Source organism: Cydia fagiglandana, chromosome 13, assembly GCF_963556715.1.
Source record: "Cydia fagiglandana chromosome 13, ilCydFagi1.1, whole genome shotgun sequence".
Lineage (NCBI taxonomy): Eukaryota > Metazoa > Arthropoda > Insecta > Lepidoptera > Tortricidae > Cydia > Cydia fagiglandana.
This window is the reverse complement of record NC_085944.1, coordinates 13,041,515-13,065,764: the sequence shown is the minus strand read 5'-3', so window position 1 is coordinate 13,065,764 and position 24,250 is coordinate 13,041,515. Positions and strand designations below refer to the sequence as shown.

Here is a 24,250-nt window from a genome sequence, read left to right as displayed (position 1 = left end):
ACAAGTACCTTATAACTGACCTGCGCTGGCCCACATGGCTGTTTAAGGGTCATAACATAATAAACTATTGAGTAATGGTCTGTATGGTCATAGTCTACCTCGCTTCTAACAGATAGTACATATAGGTATTGTTTATCAATAAATCTAGATTTCGCAAAGCGCCTTGGTTTTAATATTAACTGCTTTACAAGGTGTCTTGATGAAAACTAGATTTGACTAATTATTCGTAAATAAATTTCAGTTAATTCTAGTTTTGACAAGGCAAGGTTATAACATAACTTAGATATAAACGTTATAATAGTAACCCGCAAAGGAATGTGCTAATGCCATTCCAATAGAATTTTATACATAGCAATGTCGCTCTGCGTTGCATTGCTTGCATTGATATCCAGTTTTCCAATAATGCTCGGACGAATATTGAATGTTTGGTAGTACTATATTGAAATAATGAATATTTGTTCTGCCGTTCTTTGGTGGATTTCCGCGTATTGAAAATATTAAAATATAACACGTAGTAGCTATACGATTAAAATAAAGGAGATTGCGTCCGTAACTAAGTATAACCTGATTTTTACCAATTTTGGGAAAGGCGGTGATCATAGCAGGCTATTGTGGCTATGTATGTTCAACCTATAAAATACGAAAGAACTTTCCGTAACTAAGTATAACCTGATTTTTACCAATTTTAGGAAAGGCGGTGATCATAGCAGGCTATTGTGGCTATGTATGTTCAACCTTTAAATTACGAAAGAACTTTTCTCCGAACTAATTTAAGGTGACAGCAGACAAAAAACTTCAAAGAAACTAACTTGTTACATTTTTATTACATACTTAACAAACAATTGACAATTATAATAAGACTAGTAATTAAATTAAAAAATAAATTAGTCATACATATTTATATTATATCTATATTATTAAGTCTTTTAGTGTATTTTATATAACTTTTTCAGTTTTCTCTGCGTCTGTAAAAAACATAATTTAATAAGTTTAACAACACATTCTCATTCTATCCCTTATTTTACTTCAGTAAAGTAGAAATAAAATGTCCTTACCAGTAGCATTTTCGATGTTTTTCTCTGTCTTCGGTTCGTTCCACGACTGCCGAATACTGGTTCCGAAAATGAGGTATATGGTATTTCCCAAGATGTATATAAATGAGGACAGGTAGAACACCTTCCGCCATTCTGCCGCGTCACTCTGAAATATAACAACAATATAACATGCACAAACGTAGAAGCGAAGCGTAATCTTGTTTGCATCTTTCCCACTGCACAAGAGATGCTCAGTAGTAGTAGTAATGGTAGTAGTAAAAGAACAAACTTTATTGTACAAAAATAGGTTCAGGTTAAGTACAGTTTGCAGTGCACAGGCATTTTCCCTTTTCAGGCCAGTACGGGTATGATGGTCGTATTTGTCTACGTGACAGCGTGATAAAACGGTGTCCGTCTCTTTCTATCCCGCAGAGTTAAAAAGTGACAGTTGTTTTATCACGTTGATAAAATTAAATGTGGATAAAGCTATCCATAATAGGCTTTATTTGTTAGAACTGTACTTGTAGAATTTAACATCAAATAATATTTCTATATTTTTCTTTAAACAGTATTTAAAAAAATAGTTATTATAAACTACCATCATCATCATCATCATTCATCCGTCGTTCATCATCTCATCGTTCACCTATCATCTCTAATACATCCACATTTGCCTCGTTTTTCCTTTCCTCTTACATCCCTCCGATACCGACACCATCCAGAACAGTTGCTTGATCTCAATTCTTATTTTTGTGAAGACTGACTGTTATACACATTATTATTTATTTAGAATTTCATGATCAATTGTAAGAGTTACCTCGTCTTTAATAATAGCTCCAGCGGCTAACGGTGCAATAATGGAGATAATGTTCGCAAGGGCATTCGTGATGCCAAGCATAGTTCCCGCAAAATTGGGCGCCATGTCCAGATGAACTAGCTGAAATAATAAAAACAAGTAAGAAATAGTTATTTACGATACAAGTACGGAAAAGAGGAAATGAGAATTACCTATTCTCACGTGTATCGTACAACGTTTTACAGTACATATGGTCCCTTAAACTTTTAACATACGGACGAAAAGTGCTATTTTACGCAGTAGTGCGGGTAAATAGGACCATATGTACTGTAAATTATATTTTTCAAAACTGATAAATTGTTTTACTAATTACCAATCTTGCTCTGGTAGCTATTGGGTGAAGGTACGGTATGATGCACATCTACTTTAGTTTGTTATTTATATTTGGTGTCTGTCGTGTCCGAGTGCCTGGTAAAGACCTCACCTCAATTTCCCCAGTGTTTACTTTGTATTTACTTTTTATTGATAAAGTTCAAATTAGACAGTAGTTTAAAGTTTATCAGCTTGCTTTAACTGCGGTTTTATAATATTATTACGGCAAAATATGAGGCAATCTATAATTTACTCAGAGTGGGCAAGCAAACGTTGCTGTTTTTGCTTAAAAGTTGATTTGGCAAGGATAATTTGCCTTACCATGAAGCCGGTAAAGTGTCCCGCGTTGAGTCCCACCACGGCAGACAGTATACTCACTGCCAGGGTTATGTTACCAGCTGGCACATATGCTAATCCAATCAAGGCCAATGCTGGGCCTATGAAACCTGCAAAACATAGGTAATAATATTAAACTAATTTGTCTTTATAATTCTAGAATGCTTGTTGATGACCTGGAATATATTGGTGCGACTATATAACTATAGTACTAAACTTTTATTGGTGCGACTATATAACTATAGTCGCACCAATAAAAGTCTGCAGCGGATTTGATAGCCCACGCAGACTTTTTACGATCTAACTCTAGTTATTTTCAAGTAAGATTTAGTTTTGATCGTTTTATATTCAATAAGCTACTGGCTACAGACTTAATACACACAGTTCATGTAGTTCCATTTCCACATTTTGGCATATGAAAAATTATATCGTCGGGTGACAAGCAAAAGTCACTAACTAACACCATTGAAATTGTTGGACAATAAACCGTGTTACAAGTGTAATAAAGTGCATTGTTACTCAAATTTTTTGATAGTTCTTAGTGACTTTTGCTTGTCACCCGACGATATGCGATATTATTTACTTTTTATTACAAAAAATATATATTACCGATGCTATTACTAATCTTTCTGGCAGCAGTAGTACTGACCCAGCCCTTACCGAGGGCATAATCAGATAAGAAGCCAACGGGAAAGCTGAGGATGTACATCACGATGTAAGGGGTGGCCGACAATACACCATTCTGAAAACATAAATGTATTTTATTAAATTCCTCCACAAAACACCAGCGATGGTAAAAAAGACTAAGGTTTTATTGAATAAGAATGTAACCATCACAAACTTAATCAAGTTAATATTTTGGGTACGAAGGTGACTATTAGAATAACGTAGGTAACATTAATGTCAAACGAACCACCACATAATTCCATAAATATGTGGTTGTCATGTCATATAATTACATAATGTACTACAGGTGGAACCTCGATAACATACAAACGAAATACCTTAGTGAAAGAAGTACAAAAATTTACGCAGGTATATCCCGAAAGTAGGTGTTACTTAATTTACATACCGCTTTGATGTTGACTCCGAGAACTTGGCTCATGTAAGATGGTATCTCAGTCATTAGGGTCCAGAATCCCCAGTTTTGGCAACAGTGCACGATGATCAGACTGATGAAGGGCATGGACGTCAACAATGATACCCATGGCATTGGAAGTGTCTGCAAATCATAAGTAAATAAATAAAAACAGTTGTAACGTAATAAAATATATTTGTATGAAATACTGAATTTTTTTGAACACAAAGAAATGCCTATTTAAAGCCAGGATATCAGGCAATATACGCAAAAGGCTCATAAAAGTGTACATCTGGAGCATAGCACTGTACGGAAGCGAAACGTGGACAATGACGCAACGTGATAGGAAGAGGCTGGAGGCTTTCGAGATGTGGTGCTGGCGTCGAATGGCAAAGATCAGTTGGACTGAAAAGAAAACTAACGAAGAGGTTTTACGCATAGTAGGAGAGAGGAGGAGTTTGTTAAGAACTATAGACAATAGAAGAGGAAGGATGCTTGGGCACCTGATACGACACGACGAATTCATCAAAAATATCATAGAAGGAAAAGTTGAAGCAAACAGGAAGAGGGGAAGGCCAAGGAGAGCGTACATGGATCAAATAAAGGAAAAGATCAACGTCGTGTCGTATCGGGCTGTCAAAGAGAAGGCGGAGGACCGCCAAACATGGAAATTGCTCCACCGACAAGAGTCATACTCTTAAATATATGATGATGATGATGACTGAATTTTTTAAACTGACCTTTTTACCTCCAACTTGACCAAGAGAAGTCTGAATATACAGCTTCTCTTCTTCGCTTATCAATTTCGAGTTTTGAGGTTCTCCTGCTCCGATAAATATATAGACTAGGGTCCAGGTGACTCCACATGCACCAACAAAGTAAAATATGGCAGCCCAGCCCCAATAGTCTGCCAAGAAGCCAGCTGACATCAGCATAACTGCTGTACCCAATTGAGCTCCTGGGAAAGATTTGAAAAATTGTAAATGAGACACAATATTTGGTGTATGTATTTAAGCAAGATGTAACATAGATATATTATAACTTTACATCATGAGATAACACAATATTATACATGTCCACAAACCAGTGAACAGAAAGCAGCAATAAAAGCTGAGAATATAATAAAAATATTTCATCAGATAATTTTCATCTTGTCACCATGCTTTGTAATTTGACATTACGAGTTTGGTTTTACCGTAAACCATAAACATTTTATGAGCTACAATGCCATTCTAATCACTTATCTTGATGTAGATGTAGATGTATGTATGTACGATTTATGAGTTACAAAAATTTTGTATAAATGTATTTAACATTGATTTTATAATCATCACATCGTATTTCCTATGGGTTCACTTTTTGATACTTATAAGAGATAATTTGACTAGAAAACTGATTACTTACTTAAATTCATTTACCTGCATAAATAAACGTCCCTAACCGACTTTTTTCTTCTAATGGCACCCATTTTCCGATGAGATTGTGCATGCTTGGATAAATGAATCCTTGGGCTAAACCTTGCAGCACCCGACAGGCGCATACTGCGTACCAACCACCCTGAAATTAAGAGATTATTTTGATTTTGCCCTTAATTCATCCACTTTTACACATACCTATGCCATAAAATTCACTTGCCTAATGTCGTTTAGTTCCGGTGAACTCAATCAATTATAAATGCATGTGCTAATAACAGAGGAATTTAGGAAGTATGTATTTGACCAAATTGTTCAAATTTTTCAACATTGATATTGTGTTTTTGCTGATAAGTCCTTGTAACTTTTAGTAAGTTGATAATTTAAAAAAGTAAGAACTTAAGTCGAATATGCCTACCCGTAAAACATAATGGTCAGAAGACCAGATTACTAAATAGATACCTACAAATTGACCAAATTTTACCGAAAACTGTTATGATAAATTAGGTCAATTCGGTAGCCTCTAAGGTGGCTACATCATTGGACTTCGTTTGATCCCTAATACGTACTAAACTTGACAACAAACATTACCAAAAGATAACAATATCTCATGTTCATACAAAATACAAATCAACAAAATCTTGAAATTTGACTTCTCACACGAGCTACTGACGTATTGATCGATGATGATTAGAAGATAACGGATGACATTTTAAAGGACATTGGCGTAAGAGCACTTAAGTAAGATCATATAGTTCATCTAAGATATGACACATTGTGAGCGAATATTGAAAAGATGGTAAATACAGAAGTTACAATAACGATGAAGATTGATATTATTGATATAAAGTAAAACTACTAAAACTAAACATAACTAGAAAAAAATACTATCAGTAAAATTACTAAATAAGAATTAAAATCTTTAAAATTATAGGAATCGGAATTAAGAGGATCTTCAATAAACATAAATGCTAAATGATGATAGTCTTCACTAAAATAGAAAATGGCACACCTAACACCATTATGTAATGATGCCTGCTGCTAATCAGGAGACTCACGACATTTCTTAAATTAAGTCTAAGTATTTTGAAGTCAATACGAAACTTATGAACATATCAAAACATATTCTAAGAGCTAGCGCAAGATAGGAAAAGCTGGAAGATACTCCGCCGATAAGGGAATAACTTAAAGTTAATGATGTTAATGTTAATGATGACAAAACTTACGTAAATTGCAGCAGTTGGTAGAATCAGAGAGATGATGGAGTTGGCTCCGATACTAATGCCAATAAGGAGACTGCCGCCAACCTTCTCAGCAAGGAGGCCGCCAGGAACCTGGAGAATCACATAACCCCAGAAGAAAGAAGACAATATCACGCTCTGAACCTGCATATTCCAGTCGAATGTCTGAAAATAAAACAGATTTACTACATTATACATAATATTATGATAAATTCATTTATATGTTTTAAATCAATTGAAAAAAAAGATTAAGTATTTTTGTACCTATTTTGTTACGACCATTTGACAATAACGTGATTTTGACACATTTTTGCTGCCTTTTGAGGAAAACGTGTGTATTCGATAATAAGTAGGTAATAAACATGAGCTATCGAACGTACGCACATAATTTACGGAATGTAGTACCTAATCATAATTATGCTACTTTGTAGTACTTATACTCGTATTTGTTGTCCTCATCGACTTGAATTAAAATATCGTAAACCACCTAGGTACATTTATTTACCGTGTAAAAAATGCTTTTTTCTATGTCGAAATCAGGAAGTGTGTACATTATTGATTTGAACTTTATTTAATATAGGTATACAATATTTACAAAGGTACTATATCAATATAATACTATGGCCCAGGTGACATTAGGGTTCGTTGAAAATCGAAAAGTTATTTGAAATTCTAAACACTATTGAAATCGAATATCATATATGTACATACATTAACAATTTGAAAGTTTGGCCAAGGTTATAAGCCTTCCTGATAGCATAATCTAATCATATTTCGAATCTCAGTACGTTGAGTAATAATCACAATCATAACTTGTATACTAACCTAACCTAACCTGTCGGCGTACTATGGGTGGTTTTATCCTCGTGATAAAATAACTGTTACTTTTTAACACTGCGGGATAGAAAGTGACGGACACCGTTTTATCGCGCTGTCACGTAGACAAGAATAACCATCATATCCGTACTGTCAAAAAAAAATTCGACAATCCCTGTTCAGAAAGAACTATGTAGTTCAGTTAAAAAGTTCAGTACGTTTGTTCATCTAGAATCATAATACATATTACTTACATGTGTATATAAAAATATTGTATTCTAAATATACGTAGGGACCTACAATTTGATCGGAAATATCAGTATGCAGCAGTAAAACAAACAGCGAAAAATAAATAGGTACTTAACTAACTAAAAAATATCAAGGTAATTAAATTATAAGCATTTGTTCACTTTTAAAGTTCAAATAAAATAAAGAAATTTAAAAAAGGGTTCCGTAACCAAAGGGTAAAATCGGGACCCTATTTACCTATAAAAACTCCACTATCTAATGAACCGTGATAGCTAGCTAACAGTTGAAATTTTCACACATAATGTATTTCTGTAACAACAAATATTAAAAACTGAATAAAATTTATATTTAAATTGGGCTCTCACTCTCATACAAAGAAACGTGATCTTTTTGTCATTTTTTGCGCAATGGTACGGAAACCTTCGTCCGCGAGTCCGACTCGCACTTGGCCGGTTTTTTTACTTAAGAATTTCGTTTATGGGTTGCCGATTCTCATCTATAAATAAACGTCACGGTATTTCTTGGATGAGTGCGCGCTCGCCGAGTTTTTTAAGTTAATATAAAAAGCCGTTTGAGGCCATGTTGTTAAATTTAGACAAATAATGCACTAATTTACGTGATTAAATTCTCCATATCACATTAATAAAACAAACACTAATTAACTGCCGTAGTTTCAATGTCTGTCACAAATGTCATACACTTAATTACTTACCTTGTTATGGTTTATGTAATTATGACATTAAGTAAACAACATAAAGTCAGCCTCATAGAAACTTAACCTACTAGAGTTAGACCAATATAAGTTTGCAACGATTTTGATAGCGTACGCAGTGCAAGTGTTAATTATAAGGTATATAATTTATTCTAATAGACGTTTGACGTTTAAAATATCACTTGTCTTGGTCTAAAGTAGCCTCAAATATTTTATCTCTTAGTTTCATCTCCATGAACCTTCATTTCCACCACAATATATTAATTAAATCTCCCAATAGTGGTCATATTTTTGACTTACAATTTCATTGCATTTTATTTGTCACTGACGACCTTCTTACGCCAATTATGGCCTATATAACAACAGCCATAGCAGTTGACGAAATGCGAGTATATAGTGAGACGAAATTGTTCAATTTTTTTCGAAATATCGGCTCACTTTATATTTCGTCAACCTTATCTAAATATTTAATTAAAATAAGTGTTTCGTGAACACAGTTTTGTACGGAACACTAAAAAGCATACCTACAGTTCTGTTATAGTTCTTATGATCCAATACTCACATTTTCCGCAGTAGAGTCTGTCATGGCGACGATGGCCATGCTCATGTTCACCCTCATGCCGAAGGCTAACAGCATCGCGAAGAACAGCATCACACATTGTACGTGTCGGATGCCTAACGCCGCTTCTGAAATTAAGTAGGTAATTCAATGTTAAGAAGGTTAAGAAGAAGAAGCACGAAAGGGTGAATTGCAAAAAAACTGTACGCGATTAAGGGCAGTTAAGTAGCTGCGGTTAATCTTAACTTAATTGATTAATTTATGTTACGAAAACTAACTAGGTAAATTGAATTGTATTGTATTTATTGTACTTAATTCGTACACATTGCATCTAACTTAAATATAAACTAAGGGCCCGATTCTAACTTTAAGATACGTCAAATAATAGATCTAGAAACGATATGGATTAGATATGTCAGTATCAAATGTGACGTTTCTTTAAACAAATACGTCACTTTTGGCACTGACACATCTAATCCATACGTTTTTAGATCTATTAATTGACATATACAATATGTTTGTGCAATTCGCTCGAATAACGTTTATTCGGCGCTTCGTACGAGAGCGTGATTGAATTACTATTCGATATTCGATTATTTAAAATTAAAACTGTTTGCTCGCAGAACTAAGTTTGCTGAGATTTATCTTTAGCCAAGCAAATCATAGATAAAAATTCCCCAATACTACGTATATTTAAAGTATTTTCGTATAATACGAATACTCGATAGCCTATAATAATCCCTCCCAACCTTTTGGCATGGTATGCGTGGCATATCATATTTTTTTACAGTACAGTCAGCAGCAGAAGTGCTAAGCGGGTCAGGTGTTCAAAATGATCTTGACGCGACTATATTGTTAAGAGAATAAGAGCGTGTCAAGGCAAATTTGGACACCTCGCCCGCTTAGCAACTTATGCTACTGACTGTACATATGGTGCTATTTTACGCCCTAGTGCGGTAACTAGCACTATACGACCATAAAATCGAAAATTTAAAGGGCCATGTACTGTAAAACGTTATACGAATAGGTACTACACATTCGTACGATACCAGTACACGTGCGAATAGGTAATTCGCAACTCGTGTCGATATAAAGCACTCCCTTCGGTCGTGTTTTAATTTATCGCCACTGGTTCTGAATTTCCTACTTTCGGCACTTGTATCGTAAATAACTATTGTTTTACCTTGTGGAAGTGGATTGTATTTCCCAAACGCTAAAAACACTTTTGTGAATTTTTTTACACATCGCACGATTTTCACTTGAATTCTAGGTAATTGAAAAACCATTACATTTAAAAGTAGCCGTAACAAAAACAAGTTTGATGTTTAAATTTTGTAGTTAAAATTTAAACAATGTTATTGAACTGTTAGTTAACTTATTATAAATTCAAAGCAGTCAACTATAACAGTTAAAAGCAAAAATTAAACTAAATCATAATTTATCCTTGTAGTACCTACGGACAACTGAACAATACGTCAACGTTCCAAGGTTTATCAGTCGATATCGCGCCATTCAGTCAATATGCAATTAGTTTTCCGTAAATTACTTAGTTTCGCATATAAAAGTAATTTACAACTCTTTGTAACTAACACTGCTATTAGCAATTATAATAAATTACTAATATGAATGATGTGGGTTTTTTTTTCATCGGGGCAAAATAGTCATGAATAACGTTTTATAATTTGAGCGTAATTTCAATTGTATGGGAGCGGCTTTTTGGTGCGGGTTCTTGTGGCTCCTAAAAGTTGGTAGTTAAATGAATAAAAAGATTAAAAAGGTTTATTTAGTTATCCTACCTATTAAGCACTCGTATTTTTCGTAATTCTTGCGGCGTACTACGCGCTTAGAACGATACGAGAGCTCACTGGACACTCGGCTAAGGCAAGCAGACGGCCCTGTACCACCTAACCACGTCCTGTCGTGTGCGAAAACTCCCTAAGTATTCTCCACGATATCCATCACAAGCTGCCCTGCGCTCACATGTATTAATATAATACTAAGATTTTTGCTTTCTTAGCTATACGTATTATGTTTGCTTGTATTATGTTTACTTTATCGGTCATGGCAATTATAACTTGAAAGGCTATAAAATCAGCAGGTACCTAAATAATTACTTATTTGAAATTAAAAACATTTTATATTCGACCTGATTGTTACAATCTTAAAAGGTCTTTATCACAGGTACAAAACTATATCCATACAAGTGGATTATGCGATCGATAACACAAACGCAATTCTGCCTATTCGTGATTCCCATACAATATGGATTCCACACAACTGCAGTTTCCTACTAAATGACCTCCAGTTAAGAGGTTAGCGTTTAATTGTTACGAAGCATGTTCTTTCAAGTGAATCAAACTGTTGATGAAAATATAAAAGAATACAATCATTAAATCTAAACTTACTTGGTTTCTTTACTTCTGACATTGCCACTTTAATTAAAAGAATTATGCTTATGACTAGAATTGTAAAATATTTTAATTTTCGATTTTCAAATTATAGTCGTTAGGTTTTTTCGAATTATCTGAGCGCGATTCTGCGCATAGCGCTGCGCATAGACTGAGTATAGTTTTCCTTAACTACGATATGTCGCAAGGTAGCCAATTCAATCTGTAAAGATTTAATCAGCAAATCATTGATAGCTGTCTAGTCAGTCTTGACATTTTCGTATCAAAATCTAATAGTTGACACTTTGTCGTATTTGATTTGATTGCCTCTACAAGACGCGTTCACATACTTTTAAACTTATGTAACTTGCTAATTCTTTTTCGAAGTAGGTATATTGATGAAGATCACAACACGAATTATTAAAAGAAATCGTGGTTTGATGCACTTATACCTATTTAAAAACCTAGTAGGTAGGGTTAATAGTCAATAACTGGCCACCTTATAGGTACTAAAAATCACCATGTATGAACAAGATTCATTTCAGTGGTTTCAATAACTGACCGCCCTTCAGTAACTTGCCGTCTTAATACTAAAATGAATTCTGTATAAAAGGTGAATATAATTATTTTTAGTATGAGGTGGCCAGTTATTAAACAGTGGCCAGTAATTGACAAACTACCCTAATACCACATGATGCTGTTGACAACACCGGATATTTTCATCTACTATCAAAAATTTTACAATAGAAAAATAAAATTGGACCAAAATACGACGTATTTCATCAATAATTTTACATCGATGCCTTTGGTTTATCAATACCTATAAAGTTATGTATTACGAGACACCTACACTAAGTAATAGTAATACCCACTTGTTACACCGATAGTGTACAAGTGGGTATATATTTTTATATGCACGCAGAGAAGATGGCCGATGGGGTCGAAAAGTGCTCGAGTGGAGACCACGGACTAGCAAGCGCAGCGTAGGACGTCCACCCACAATATGGACAGACGACCTTGTTAAGGTCGCCGGAAGACGCTGGATGCGGGTCGCTTCCAACCGGCACGTATGGAGATCCAAGGGGGAGGCCTATGTTCAGCAGTGGACGTCTTATGGCTGAGATGATGATGATGATGATGGGTATATATTAGTTTTATTGCGAGATTATGAGTGATAATGCATTTTATCTCATTAACCACAATGTGGGCGCTACTGACGAACACATGAGTATCCTGCCTCAATAAAAGTTAACATTGTACAATGTTAGGTACTAGTAGGACTCTCTCCCTTGTGGGTATGTTGTTCAGAGCCGGTAACCTCTAGCTCCTACCAACTTTTAGTATGTATAGTCATGTATGCCAATACCATTGTATCGAAACAACGTGGGATTAATTGTGATTCGAAATTAGTATGTAAAAAATTGTGATTAATTATTTATTAGTTATATTTGATGAATTATAATAAAATGGATATTTCAATATAGGTACATAAATACTTTCTTGTTAGATAAAAGATAAAGATAAAAAATAGTTTATTCAAGTAGGCATATTACAATGCGCTTATGAACGTCAAATAAATTTACCGGCTCCAACCGTACACCTCTGCCCCGAGAAGATTTAAATCCCCCCTCAATTGGAGGAGGGTATCCCAATATGGGACCGGCAACAAACTCGGCGGGACACATCTTTTCAAAACATTATTACATCTTATAATTAACATGCATTACGAGTAATTAATACAATTTAAATTACTATAGAATTCATGCAATTATACTCAGTGAGTACATAACTTTATAGAATTTGATATAAAAAAATAAAAATATATGCACATGAAATCACAAATACGTAGCTCTTTCAGAAAACAAATCAAATCTTACAAAAGGAAAAGAAAATAAAATCAATAAAAGAAATGAGAATACATATTATATGAATCTAACTGATTGTTATGAGATGCTTTCATACAATTTGATGTGCTTTCTTACCTGAGCTGAGTCACCTTTAACTCTACACATAATGTTTATCTTACTCTCTACACGTTATGTTTTATTGACATTTAGATTTTATTCTAGAAACATTCTAGACTAGTATTTTTCATACAATTTTTTATGTTTGTCGATCTTTTTGTGAAATTCTTAGTATTAAATTTGATCTGTATAGTAATCCAATTTTACTATGGAATAGTATTAACATCAATAAATTGCTCTAATAATTAGCTTAAGATAATAAATATGTAATTTACCATTTATGATAGAGTCTGGCTACTGAAATTTTACACAAATTTTTGGTGGGAAATTCAAAACATCTTGGGCTGGTCACACATTGTCTACCAACAAACTCAATCTTCCGTAATAAAATTTCAAAATGTATTAGATTTCTCCCTTAGATCCATTTATTTGGCGGACAAAAAAAAATAGAAATGGGCGGAATATATTTTTTGACTGTTATTTTTTTAATACATACACATACACATACACATAGAGATGGGTAGGGGTGAGTAAATACTGAGTATTTACTCGGTATTTACTCAAAGCACCCGATAAATACCCGTATTTACTCATTTAGGTGGGTAAAAACGATTGCTTATAAAATATTCAAAAAGTGAGATTAAAGAACAAAATTGTCTTTTGTTGAAGAGTGCTAACGTGTATTAACAATATCTATAAAATAAAAAGCATAGAGGACGCTTAATTTAGGAAAAAAAGGTAATTATTAGTGAGAGGAAAATTTTGTTAACAATTATGTTTTAAATAAGAAGGTATTTACTTTAAAAATATGAGTACTTAAATTCTACCGATGTTCTAGATAAGTGCATGTCGCGCAAAAGTGCGTGTTTACGCGGCACTTACGACCTTTTATTAAGGGTTTTTTAAAGAAAACTCAAAAATGGCTCAACCGATGATGTTCAAAATATTGCTTTTTGTACTCTATTATGCGGCTAATCTCCCGATATGTTTTCATATTTTTTCTGAACTTTGGTTCTAAAGTTATAGAGAGGGAAACATTATTTTGGCCTTTCGAAAGGGTTTTTTTCCAAAAATATTCAATTTATCCAAAAATGTTCTTAGAAACATTCCAGTTATTTTTAAAGACCCATTTAATGATGTGCAAAATGTTGGTGGTTTCTGAGATTTTTTTTTGTGACAATTAGTTACATGTATGGAGTGCCCCTCTTAAAAATACATTTCTTACAATTTTGAGTACGTAATCCAGTAGCGGCTTACAAAATATACCTATATTTCAAATTTATATGCCCCTTTCAGCACTCTAAATAGTTTATACCCACCAATTTGGGTATAAACGAGTAAATACGGGTAAATTGAGTAAATACTGAGTATTTACTCGGTATTTATCCGTGAGTATTTACTCACTACCCATCTCTACATACACACACAGCCACATACAACCAGTAGGGTAATTCGCCAGTAACTGGCCATCGGCCAATAACTGGCCACCCTAAACTAAAAATGAATTATATTCACCTATAAACAGAATTCATTTTAGTATGTATAAGGTTTCAATAACTAGCCACCTTATACTAAAATTAATTCTGTTTATAGGTGAATATAACTCATTTTTAGTTTAGGGTGGCCAGTTACTAACAGGTGACCAGTTACTGGCGAATTACCTACAACCTATAAAATACGTAAGGTCAAAGAACTTTTTCCCGACCTAACTAAAGGTGACAACAGGCAAAAAAACTTCAAAGAAACAAACTTTTTACATTTTTATTACATGCTTAACAAACAATTGACAATAAGATTAGTAATTAAATTAAGAAATAAAGTCGTACATATTTAAATCTATTTTATTAAGTATTTTTGGATAAAATCATTTATTTACATACAAGAATATACAGTGTACTACTTAAGTCTTTTAGTGGATTTTATATAACTTTTTCAGTTTTCTCTGCGTCTGTAAGTTAAACATAATTTAATAAGTTTAACAACACCTTCTCAATCTGTCCCCTATTTTATTTACTTCAGTAAAGTAAATATAAATTGAGCTTACCATTTTCGATATTTTTCTCTGTCTTCGGTTCGTTCCACGACTGCCGAATACTGGTTCCGAAAATGAGGTAGATGGTATTTCCGAAGATGTATATAAATGAGGACAGGTAGAACACCTTCCGCCATTCTGCCGCGTCACTCTGAAATAAAACATTTGTCAATGTTCGAATACGACGTCCATCCATGGAAGAGAAACGCAATCTTGTTTGTTTATTCGCCCTTGCGACAGATTTGTGAGAATTGCAGCGCACAACCTTTGTTTGGATGTTACCACACCAACGGATCGATAATCCATCGATGGTAGAATGGAACAGTCGACGCCGATCGACCGATTGGTCTTGGTTTCTACCATCGATCGATCGCCGTCGACTATTCCAGTCTACCATCGATCGATCGCCGTCGACTATTCCATTCTACCATCGATCGATTATCGATCAACTGGTGTGGTAACACCCTTTCCATTCTCAGGAACCGAACTAACGGTTTTCGTGTAGAATCTGTACCCACTTGTAGCGAGCCGTGCGTTATTAATAGGATTTAATATCACATGATATTTGTAATATTTTTCTTCAAATAATAGTACCTAAATTCTTAGTTATCATAAACCATTATCATCACCATCATTCGCTTACTCCTCTGTCGTTCGTCATTTCATCATTCACCTGCTTTCTTTTTATATATCGTCTCCAACCCAGTTCATCCACCTTTTCCTTTCCTTCTTACATACATCACTGCGACACCGACACCAGAAAAGAACAGTTGCTTGATTTCAATTATTGTTTTTGTTCAGATTGAGGATTATTAAATAATTATATTTTTTTAAAATTTCATGATAAATTTAATAATAGCTCCAGCGGCTAATGGCGCAATAATGGCGATAATATTCGCAAGGGCATTGGTGATGCCAAGCATAGTTCCCGCAAAATTGGGGGCCATGTCCAGATGAACTAGCTGAAATGATAAAGATAAGTATTTATTCAATTTTTATTTCAAAAACCGGGCAAGTGCGAGTCGGACTCGCGCATGAAGGGTTCCATACCATAATGCAAAAAAAAAAACAAAAAAAAGCAAAATAAAAACGGTCACCCATCCAAGTACTGGCCACTCCCGACGTTGCTTAACTTTGGTCAAAAATCACGTTTGTTGTATGGGAGCCCCATTTAAATCTTTATTTTATTCTATTTTTAGTAGTTGTTGTTATAGCGGCAACAGAAATACATCATCTGTGAAAATTCTTAGTAATAGGGTCCCGTTTTACCCTTTGGGTACGGAACCCTAAAAATGTTAAATTGTTTTACTAATCACTTGGGCATCTCGCTCTGGCTGCCCTGTGGAGAAATTGGAGGGGGCTCGAATTTCTCGACAGTCTTTGTATTTGCTATTTATTGATAAAGTTCAAATTAGAAAATAGGTTAAAATCTATCCTCTTGCAGCAAGTGCGTTTTTATAATTATTATATTATTCCGCCAAAATAGTAGGCAATCTTTACATTTACGCGGGGTGGAGTGGGCAAGCAGTCGTTGCTGTTTTTGCATAGAAGTTGAAAGGATACTTTGCCTTACCATGAAGCCAGTGAAGTGTCCCGCATTGAGTCCCACCACAGCAGACAGTATACCAACGGCTAGGGTTATGTTACCAGCTGGCACATATGCTAATCCAATCAAGGCTATTGCTGGGCCTATGAAACCTGCCAACAAAAACATAAGTTGTATTAAACTATGTAGTTTCTCTTTGTAACTCGAGAATGATTGATGATGACCTGATATGTCGTTTTCAACTAGTTAGTTTCAAGTAAGGTTTAGTTTTGATTGTTTTAAAGTTGACTCACGATATAACCGAGTCGGGGCTGGGCCGGGGCTTCCGGCGCTTCGTTTTCTATGGAAAGCACCACGCTATCACTGATCAACCGTCATAGAAAATGACATGTCGGACGCTTCGGCCCGGGCAATGCCTGGTCTAGCGGGAGTCATCATTTTTACTCTATATAAGTTATTGGCCATAGACCGAACGCACATAGTCCATGTAGTTCCATTTCCACAATTGGCAATGAATAATTACATACGATATTATTTACGCCGTTATATCGTCGCCCAAATCTAATGTTTAGTTAATTTCTTTTTTATGTGTATTGTGTTTCTTTGTCTTTTCTTTTACCATAAAATGAGGTGAGTAGGGTCAAAACTGAAATTCAAACCTCGATAACATTTTATTTTTACATATGAAAACTGAATGGTGTATATAATAAGTGTTCCGGGCGTTTGTATTTTGGATTTTATTTTGGGTAGTTCCATTTCATAACTTTGACGATAAAGAGGAAAACCCAACTTACCCCGTAGTGCCTCGTACTAGGTGAGAGGGGTTTTCAAACAAAGGTGATTTTGGAAGATTGTTGGATCGATTTTTTTTTATTATGCGTATTACTATAGCTCCATTTTAAATTGGAATACATTATTTTTGTAGCAGTAGCCTTAAAATCCCTTCTCACCCCCCTCTCAAACCTTCTCTCCCCATTCATAACCCACCTCTCCCCACGAAACCTACTCATCCCGTTTTACGGTACTTTGTAGTTTCACAATGCCTTGGTTTTATGCTGTAAGTGTTACTCATTTGATCAATAAATAAATGTAGGTATTTATATTGAATATTTAATTATTACAAAAAATAGATCACCGATGCTATTGCTAATCTTCCTGGCAGCAGTAATACTGACCCAGCCTCTAGCGAGGGCATAATCAGATAAGAAGCCAGCGGGAAAGCTGAGGATGTACATCACTATGTAAGGGGTGGCCGACAATACACCATTCTGAAAACACAAATATATTTTTAAAATTTCTCAGTCGTCTACACCACGGCATCGACGGTAAAAAAAGGGAGTCCCTTTGTTTGACAAAAAAATCATTGTATTTTATTATTTGCCATATTATCATTAGTCTTAAAACTGATTCGTAAGATCATCCTATTTATATGAGGTGCTAACAAATTAGTCACGGATATTTTAAGAGATAATACATTACATTAAAACAATTAACTTTTAACTGTAATTAAGGAAACTTTGTATAATATATCATTTTTTTGTTTTCATTTACCAAAGAAAAAAAAATGTAATTAATTTTTAAAATAATCACCCCTATTATTTATCTGTCAAGATGTTTAACACTGTCTGTCATGTCACGTCACGTCAAGTTTAAATAGGTTCTAGAATGTCTAAAAAGTTCTCATTTAATTATCTTATTAACAGGGTGTTTTAACGTAGCAAATTAGTTTCCTAGTTTTCTCCAAAAAAACATAACAAAACCAATGATGTTTCATACTTAAATGTACTCCGAGAACCGAGTACTATTAGCTGTAAAAATATCCGTGACTAAGTTGTTAGCACCTTATATATTTATAAGTTAGGTTTGGTAAGGTTCGTTTTACGGCAATCCTGAAAAGTTAACGAAAAGGCGGACAAACAATACATTATGACTTAAAACTTTGTGGGAAACAATAGAGACCCTGAAAAAAGCTAAGGTTCGATTGAATAAAAATCTAACCATCACATAGATTACTTATCACGTTAATAGTTAGGTATGTGAATTATGTAACACGATAACTATGTGTGTGTCATGTCATACCATTAGATAATGTACAGTTTAACTGGATAGCACGAAATTCAAGGGAAATACGTAGTGAAATAAATACCAATAAAATTCCCATCCCATGATATCTTATTATGACTTATCATAAAATGATAAAAGTTTAAAAACGTTTGTATTAAAAAATCCATAAACATTTTAAGTTAATAAGTATACAGGCTGTTTGGTACAGTCACCAGCAATAATATGTTACTCTTTAAAGGCAGCAAAATTATGTGACAAGCTCTTATGAGTCTACAAATAAGATCGTGTCAGATTTTTTTGCGGCCTTTGTTGTGTAACATATTATTGCTGGTGACTGTACATCATTTGCCAAATAAAAACGGCAGATAGGTTGAGTCATTTGCTATCTTCCCAGGCCTAGAAATTTTTGATTTTGCGCATGTTTGTTTTTTTTTCAGCTCTATAGGTATGCCAGTTTTTCGTTAATTTCAATTTTTTTCTTGGGCAGTAGTAAAAAAAACCATGGCCAATTTTTTTTTGAAGGCATGAGGAGATAGCAAACGACTCAACCTATCTGCCGTTTTAATTAGGCTAACGACGTGCCAAACACCCTGTATTATATGTAAGTATGTAAAGCATTAGGTACATACCGCTTTGATGTTGACTCCCAGAACTTGGCTCATGTAAGATGGTATCTCAGTCATTAGGGTCCAGAATCCCCAGTGTTGGCAACAGTGCACGATGATCAGACTGATGAAGGGCATGGACGTCAATACTGATAGCCATGGCATTGGAAGTGTCTGAAATATATAAGACAAATAAAAAAAAGTTGTAAAGTAATAAAATATATCTGTTTAAAATATTGAATTTTATAAACTAACCTTTTTTCCTCCAACTTGACCAAGAGAAGTCTGAATATACAGCTTCTCTTCTTCGCTTATCAATTTCGAGTTTTGAGGTTCTCTTGCTCCAATAAATATGTAAACGAGGGTCCAGGTGACTCCACATGCACCAACAAAGTAAAATATGGCAGCCCAGCCCCAATAGTCTGCCAAGAAGCCAGCTGACATCAGCATAACTGCTGTACCCAATTGAGCGCCTGGGAAAAATTTGAATGTAGGTATGTAGATGTAGTTACGTTTTAGAGTCAGACCACGAAAAGTCTGCAGCGGATTTGATAGCCCACGCAATGCACGTGTTATTTTAAACGTCAAACTTCTATGAAGCACTTCTCTGCAGACTTTTCTTGGTCCGACTCTATGAGTTAGGTATAGGTACAGGTACTAAATTTTGTACAATTTAAATATGTACATTGACTTCACAACTAACACATCAAACTTTTTGCTTTATTTAGCTTCTTTCACTTTTTGATACCGTAAAATGAGTTGAGTAGGGATTACGAGCGCAGTTGGGTTATGAATGGGGTGAGCAGAGGAAGGATGTCAGAGGGGTGAGTTGGTTTTTACAGGCTACTGCTACGTAAATTATATATTCTAATAACATTAACAAATCATGCTCTTATAATATAATGTTCATAATCCCAAAGTGTCGATCCAACAATTTTCAAAACTCACCTTAGTAGGAAATCCCTCTTCACCCTAACTACGGGGTGAGCTAGGATTTTTTAGTATTTCGTGTTTATCTCTAAAGTTATGAAAAGAAAAAACAAATTATCAATGACAAACTAAAATTCATACATCCGGAACACTTTTTTTTGTATATAAGTACTTAAATCACTGTGCCACATATAAAAATAAACTTTTATCCAGGTTTGGACTTCGATTTCATCCCTACTCACCCCATTTTACGGTACTTATATAAAATAATTTGACTAGAAAACTAATTACTTAAATTAATTTACCTGCATAAATAAATGTCCCTAACCGACTTTTTTCTTCTAACGGCACCCATTTTCCAATCAGATTGTGCATGCTTGGAAAAATGACTCCTTGGGCTAAACCTTGCAGCACCCGACATGCGCATACTGCGTACCAACCACCCTGAAATTTTGATTTCTGCCCTTAATTCCTCCACTTTTACACATACCTATGTTACAAAATTATTTTGCCTGATGTCGTTTGATACCATTGAACACTATCAACCATAAATAGATAAATAATACTAAATAGATGTTTTAATAACAGAGGAATTTAAGAGACGTATTTGACCAGCATGTATGCTCAGCGTCAGGCCTAGTTTGCCCTCTGGGTAGGAAGGTCAGATCGCAGTCATTTTCGTAACTTTGTTGATTAGTTGAGTGGACCCCAGGCTCCCACGAGCCATGGCAAAATGTCGGGACAACGCGAGGAAGATGATGATGAATGCTCAGCGTAATTTTTTTAACTATGACATTAATTTTTTTGCTGAAGTATCCTTGTAACTTTTAGTTAGTTGATAATTTCGAAAAATAAGAAATTTAGTCGAATATACCTACCCGTAAAAAAGAATGGTCAGAAGACCAGACTACTAAATACTAAATAGGTACTAATAGTAAATACAATTGACCAGATTTTACCAAAAACTGTTATGATGTACGCTAAACAATAAATTGGGATCAAATCGGTAGCCTCTAAGGTAAAATCGGTAGCTCGATCATTGAACTTCGTTTGATCCCTAATGTGTACTGAACTTGATACCCTGTAAAGTAAACATTACCAGATGATAACAATATCTCATGGCATACAAAACAAAAAACAAATCAACAAAATCTTGAAATTTGACTACTCACACGAGCTAACAGTACTGACGTATTGATCGATGATGATTAGCAGATAACAGATGATATTTTAAAGATTGACGTAAGAGCACTTAACCAAGGTCATCTAGGATATCTAAGATATGATAAATTGTGAGTGAATATTCTTTATTAAAAAGATGATAAATACAGAAGTTACAATAACGATGAAGATTGATATTATTGAATATAAATTAATAAAACTACTAAATAAAACGAAACATAACTAGAAAAAAATACTACCAATAAAATTACTTAATAGGAATTAAAATCTTTAAAATTATATTAATTGGATTTTCAATAAATACAAATGATGATAGTAGGTAGTTAGGTACCAGAATTAGAAAATGGTATACCTAACGCCATATGTTATGATGCCTGCTAATCAGGAGACAAGACATTTCTAAAATAATTACCTAAGTCTTAGTATTTTGAAGTGAATTCAAAACTTACGTATCAAAAAGTCAAAGAGCTGGCGCAAGATAGGGAAAGCTGTAAGATACTCCACCGATAAGAGAATAGCTCCTAAGTTAATGATGACAAAACTTACGTAAACTGCAGCAGTTGGCAGAATCAGAGAGATGATGGAGTTGACTCCGATACTAATGCCAATAAGGAGACTGCCGCCAACCTTCTCAGCTAGGAGGCCGCCAGGAACCTGGAGAATCACATAACCCCAGAAGAAAGAGGACAATATCACGCTCTGAATCTGCATATCCCAGTCGAATGTCTGAAAATAATAACAGATTTGTTAAGTACCTAATACACCATTTCGTTGGACCATTTGACCCTGACGTGACTTCTCTGTTGTAAGGAAAACGTGAACTATCGAACGTGCGCACATAATTACGATATGTAATAGGTACCCACTATTATGCTATAAATTCGTAATATTTATTTGCCCTCATCTACTTAATTATTATTCTAAACAGCATTGCAATCGAATCGAAAGTATCATAATATATTGGGCATAAATAATTTGAAAGTAAGGCCAAGGTTATAAGCCTTCCTGATAGCATAATCTAATTATATTTCGAATCTCAGTACTTCGAATAATAATCACAATCACAACTTGTACTAACCTAACCTAACCTGCCAGCTGATTGAGATCGTGCATAAAACAAAAGCCATTGTTTCTTTATGACGAACCCAAGCCTCTAACTTTGGCGCGTGGCAAAGCAATAATGCCGCTTAAAAGGCAACTGTATCGTGATAGTATTAAAGGTCAAATATTTATAACAGCCTATTCGAGATAATATATTTTGGTAATGTAGTACGGTCTTCCATCCCAATGAAGGCGAGAATACACAGGGCTCGTATTTAAAATCCATACTATAGTCTACTATATATAGGTAGGCAGGTATAGGTTACATGAAAATTTTAACTGATAAATGGGATACAGTAAGAATTCTTATGATGCTGTACTCACGTTTTCCGTTGAAGAGTCTGTCATGGCGACGATAGCCATGCTCATGTTCACCCTCATGCCGTAGGCCAGCAGCATCGCGAAGAACAGCATCACACATTGTACGTGCCGGATGCCTAACGCCGCTTCTGAAATTAAGTAGGTAATTCAATGTCAAAATATTGTAAACAACCAAAATTACCTACATACAAGTTAATGAACTCCAGTTACTTAAGAAGTTAGCGTTTATATGTCACGAAGCATGTTCTTTCAAGTGAATCAAACCGTTGATGAAATCCAGTTTATGAAAGAATACACACATTGGGGCAGAATGCCCGTAGAACCGATGGCCATTGGAGCGGAAAGATTATACAGCATACACCTACAGTGGCTATCACGTACCGGAAGGAGCATCGTGGGTAGACCTCCTACAAGGTGGACTGACGACCTGGTAAAGGTCGCGGGAGTCTGCTGGATGCGGGTGGCGCAAGACCGGTCATTGTGGCACTCTTTGGGGGAGGCCTAAGTCCAGCAGTGGACGTCCTCTGGCTGATATGATGATGATGAATAGAATACAATCAGAAAATCAGAACTTACTTGGTTTCTTTACTTCTGACATTGTGTCACTTTAATTAAATACGCTTATGACTAGAATTGTACTTATATCAAATACTTTAACTTTGGGTTTTCAAATTGTAGTCGTTACTTTTTTTGCAATATCTGCGCGCGAGTCTACGCATAGCGCTGCACATTCACATAGACTGAGTATTGTTTTCCTTAACTACTATATGTCGCAAGGTAGCCATAAATCATTGATAAAATGTCTAGTGAATTTTGTGTATCTACACAAAATTCAACATCTGTTATGTATCATAATCTAATAGTTGACACTTTGTATTATGTGATTTGATTGCCTAATCTACATGACGCGTTTAGATACTTTTAAACTTATGTATAGTTGACATCTGTTATATATCATAATCTAATAGTTGACACTTTGTATTATTTGATTTGATTGCCTAATCTACAAGACGCGTTTTTATACTTTTAAACTTATGTATAGTTAACATTTTTTGAACTGAGCTTGTTCAATTACCTGACTAACAATGGCATTGTTTTATTACAATCCTAATATCTGCTTTTGTTCTCGTAGGCGCCTAACAGTTTATAGTGTAAATCTTTTGAACTGAACTAGTTTACTCAAAGAGAATACAATACCATTGAGTGGTAAACCACAAATTAGGATAACTAACTCGTAGTAAAAGCAGATTATAACCGCCTGAAATATTAGTATAGATTAAGGACTATTTCTTTAAACAATAGACTACAAAATACACTAACAAAATAATAGCTAACATAACTTTTTTGCATTTGGACCAGAAGATTGAATATGATATTATCTTTTTAAACCTATTTTAACCCCATTCAAAAAGGAATAAGGTTAAAAATTCAATAAACATGCAATGTACTTCTTATTTATTTAGCGTAATAACGTTAGTTACTTCAGCGTAATGACGTCATCAAAATGACTCCC

The 24,250-nt window shown here is 34.6% G+C and overlaps 1 protein-coding gene across 5 annotated transcripts; it reads right to left on the bottom strand.

Annotated features, from left to right (window-relative positions):
* Positions 1–805: 805 nt before the first annotated feature.
* On the bottom strand, positions 806–23,434 carry LOC134670301 (putative inorganic phosphate cotransporter). 5 transcript variants are annotated; one of them, XM_063528050.1, is made up of 11 exons: positions 23,314–23,434; positions 22,741–22,865; positions 21,862–22,041; positions 20,439–20,577; positions 19,459–19,676; positions 19,228–19,377; positions 17,670–17,802; positions 16,562–16,686; positions 1,852–1,971; positions 1,056–1,200; positions 806–965 (listed from the first exon to the last, which is right to left on the bottom strand). In XM_063528050.1, exons 1-11 carry the CDS (start codon positions 23,333–23,335, stop codon positions 937–939), a joined length of 1,386 nt encoding a protein of 461 aa, XP_063384120.1. In that variant the 5' UTR covers positions 23,336–23,434; the 3' UTR covers positions 806–936. The 5 variants fall into 5 exon arrangements, with proteins under 5 accessions (XP_063384120.1, XP_063384118.1, XP_063384119.1 ...); XM_063528048.1 differs by lacking the exons at positions 16,562–16,686; positions 17,670–17,802; positions 19,228–19,377; positions 19,459–19,676 and adding exons at positions 2,524–2,648; positions 3,148–3,280; positions 3,611–3,760; positions 4,357–4,574; XM_063528049.1 differs by lacking the exons at positions 16,562–16,686; positions 17,670–17,802; positions 19,228–19,377; positions 19,459–19,676; positions 20,439–20,577 and adding exons at positions 2,524–2,648; positions 3,148–3,280; positions 3,611–3,760; positions 4,357–4,574; positions 5,035–5,173.
* Between the last annotated feature and the right edge of the window lie 816 nt (positions 23,435–24,250).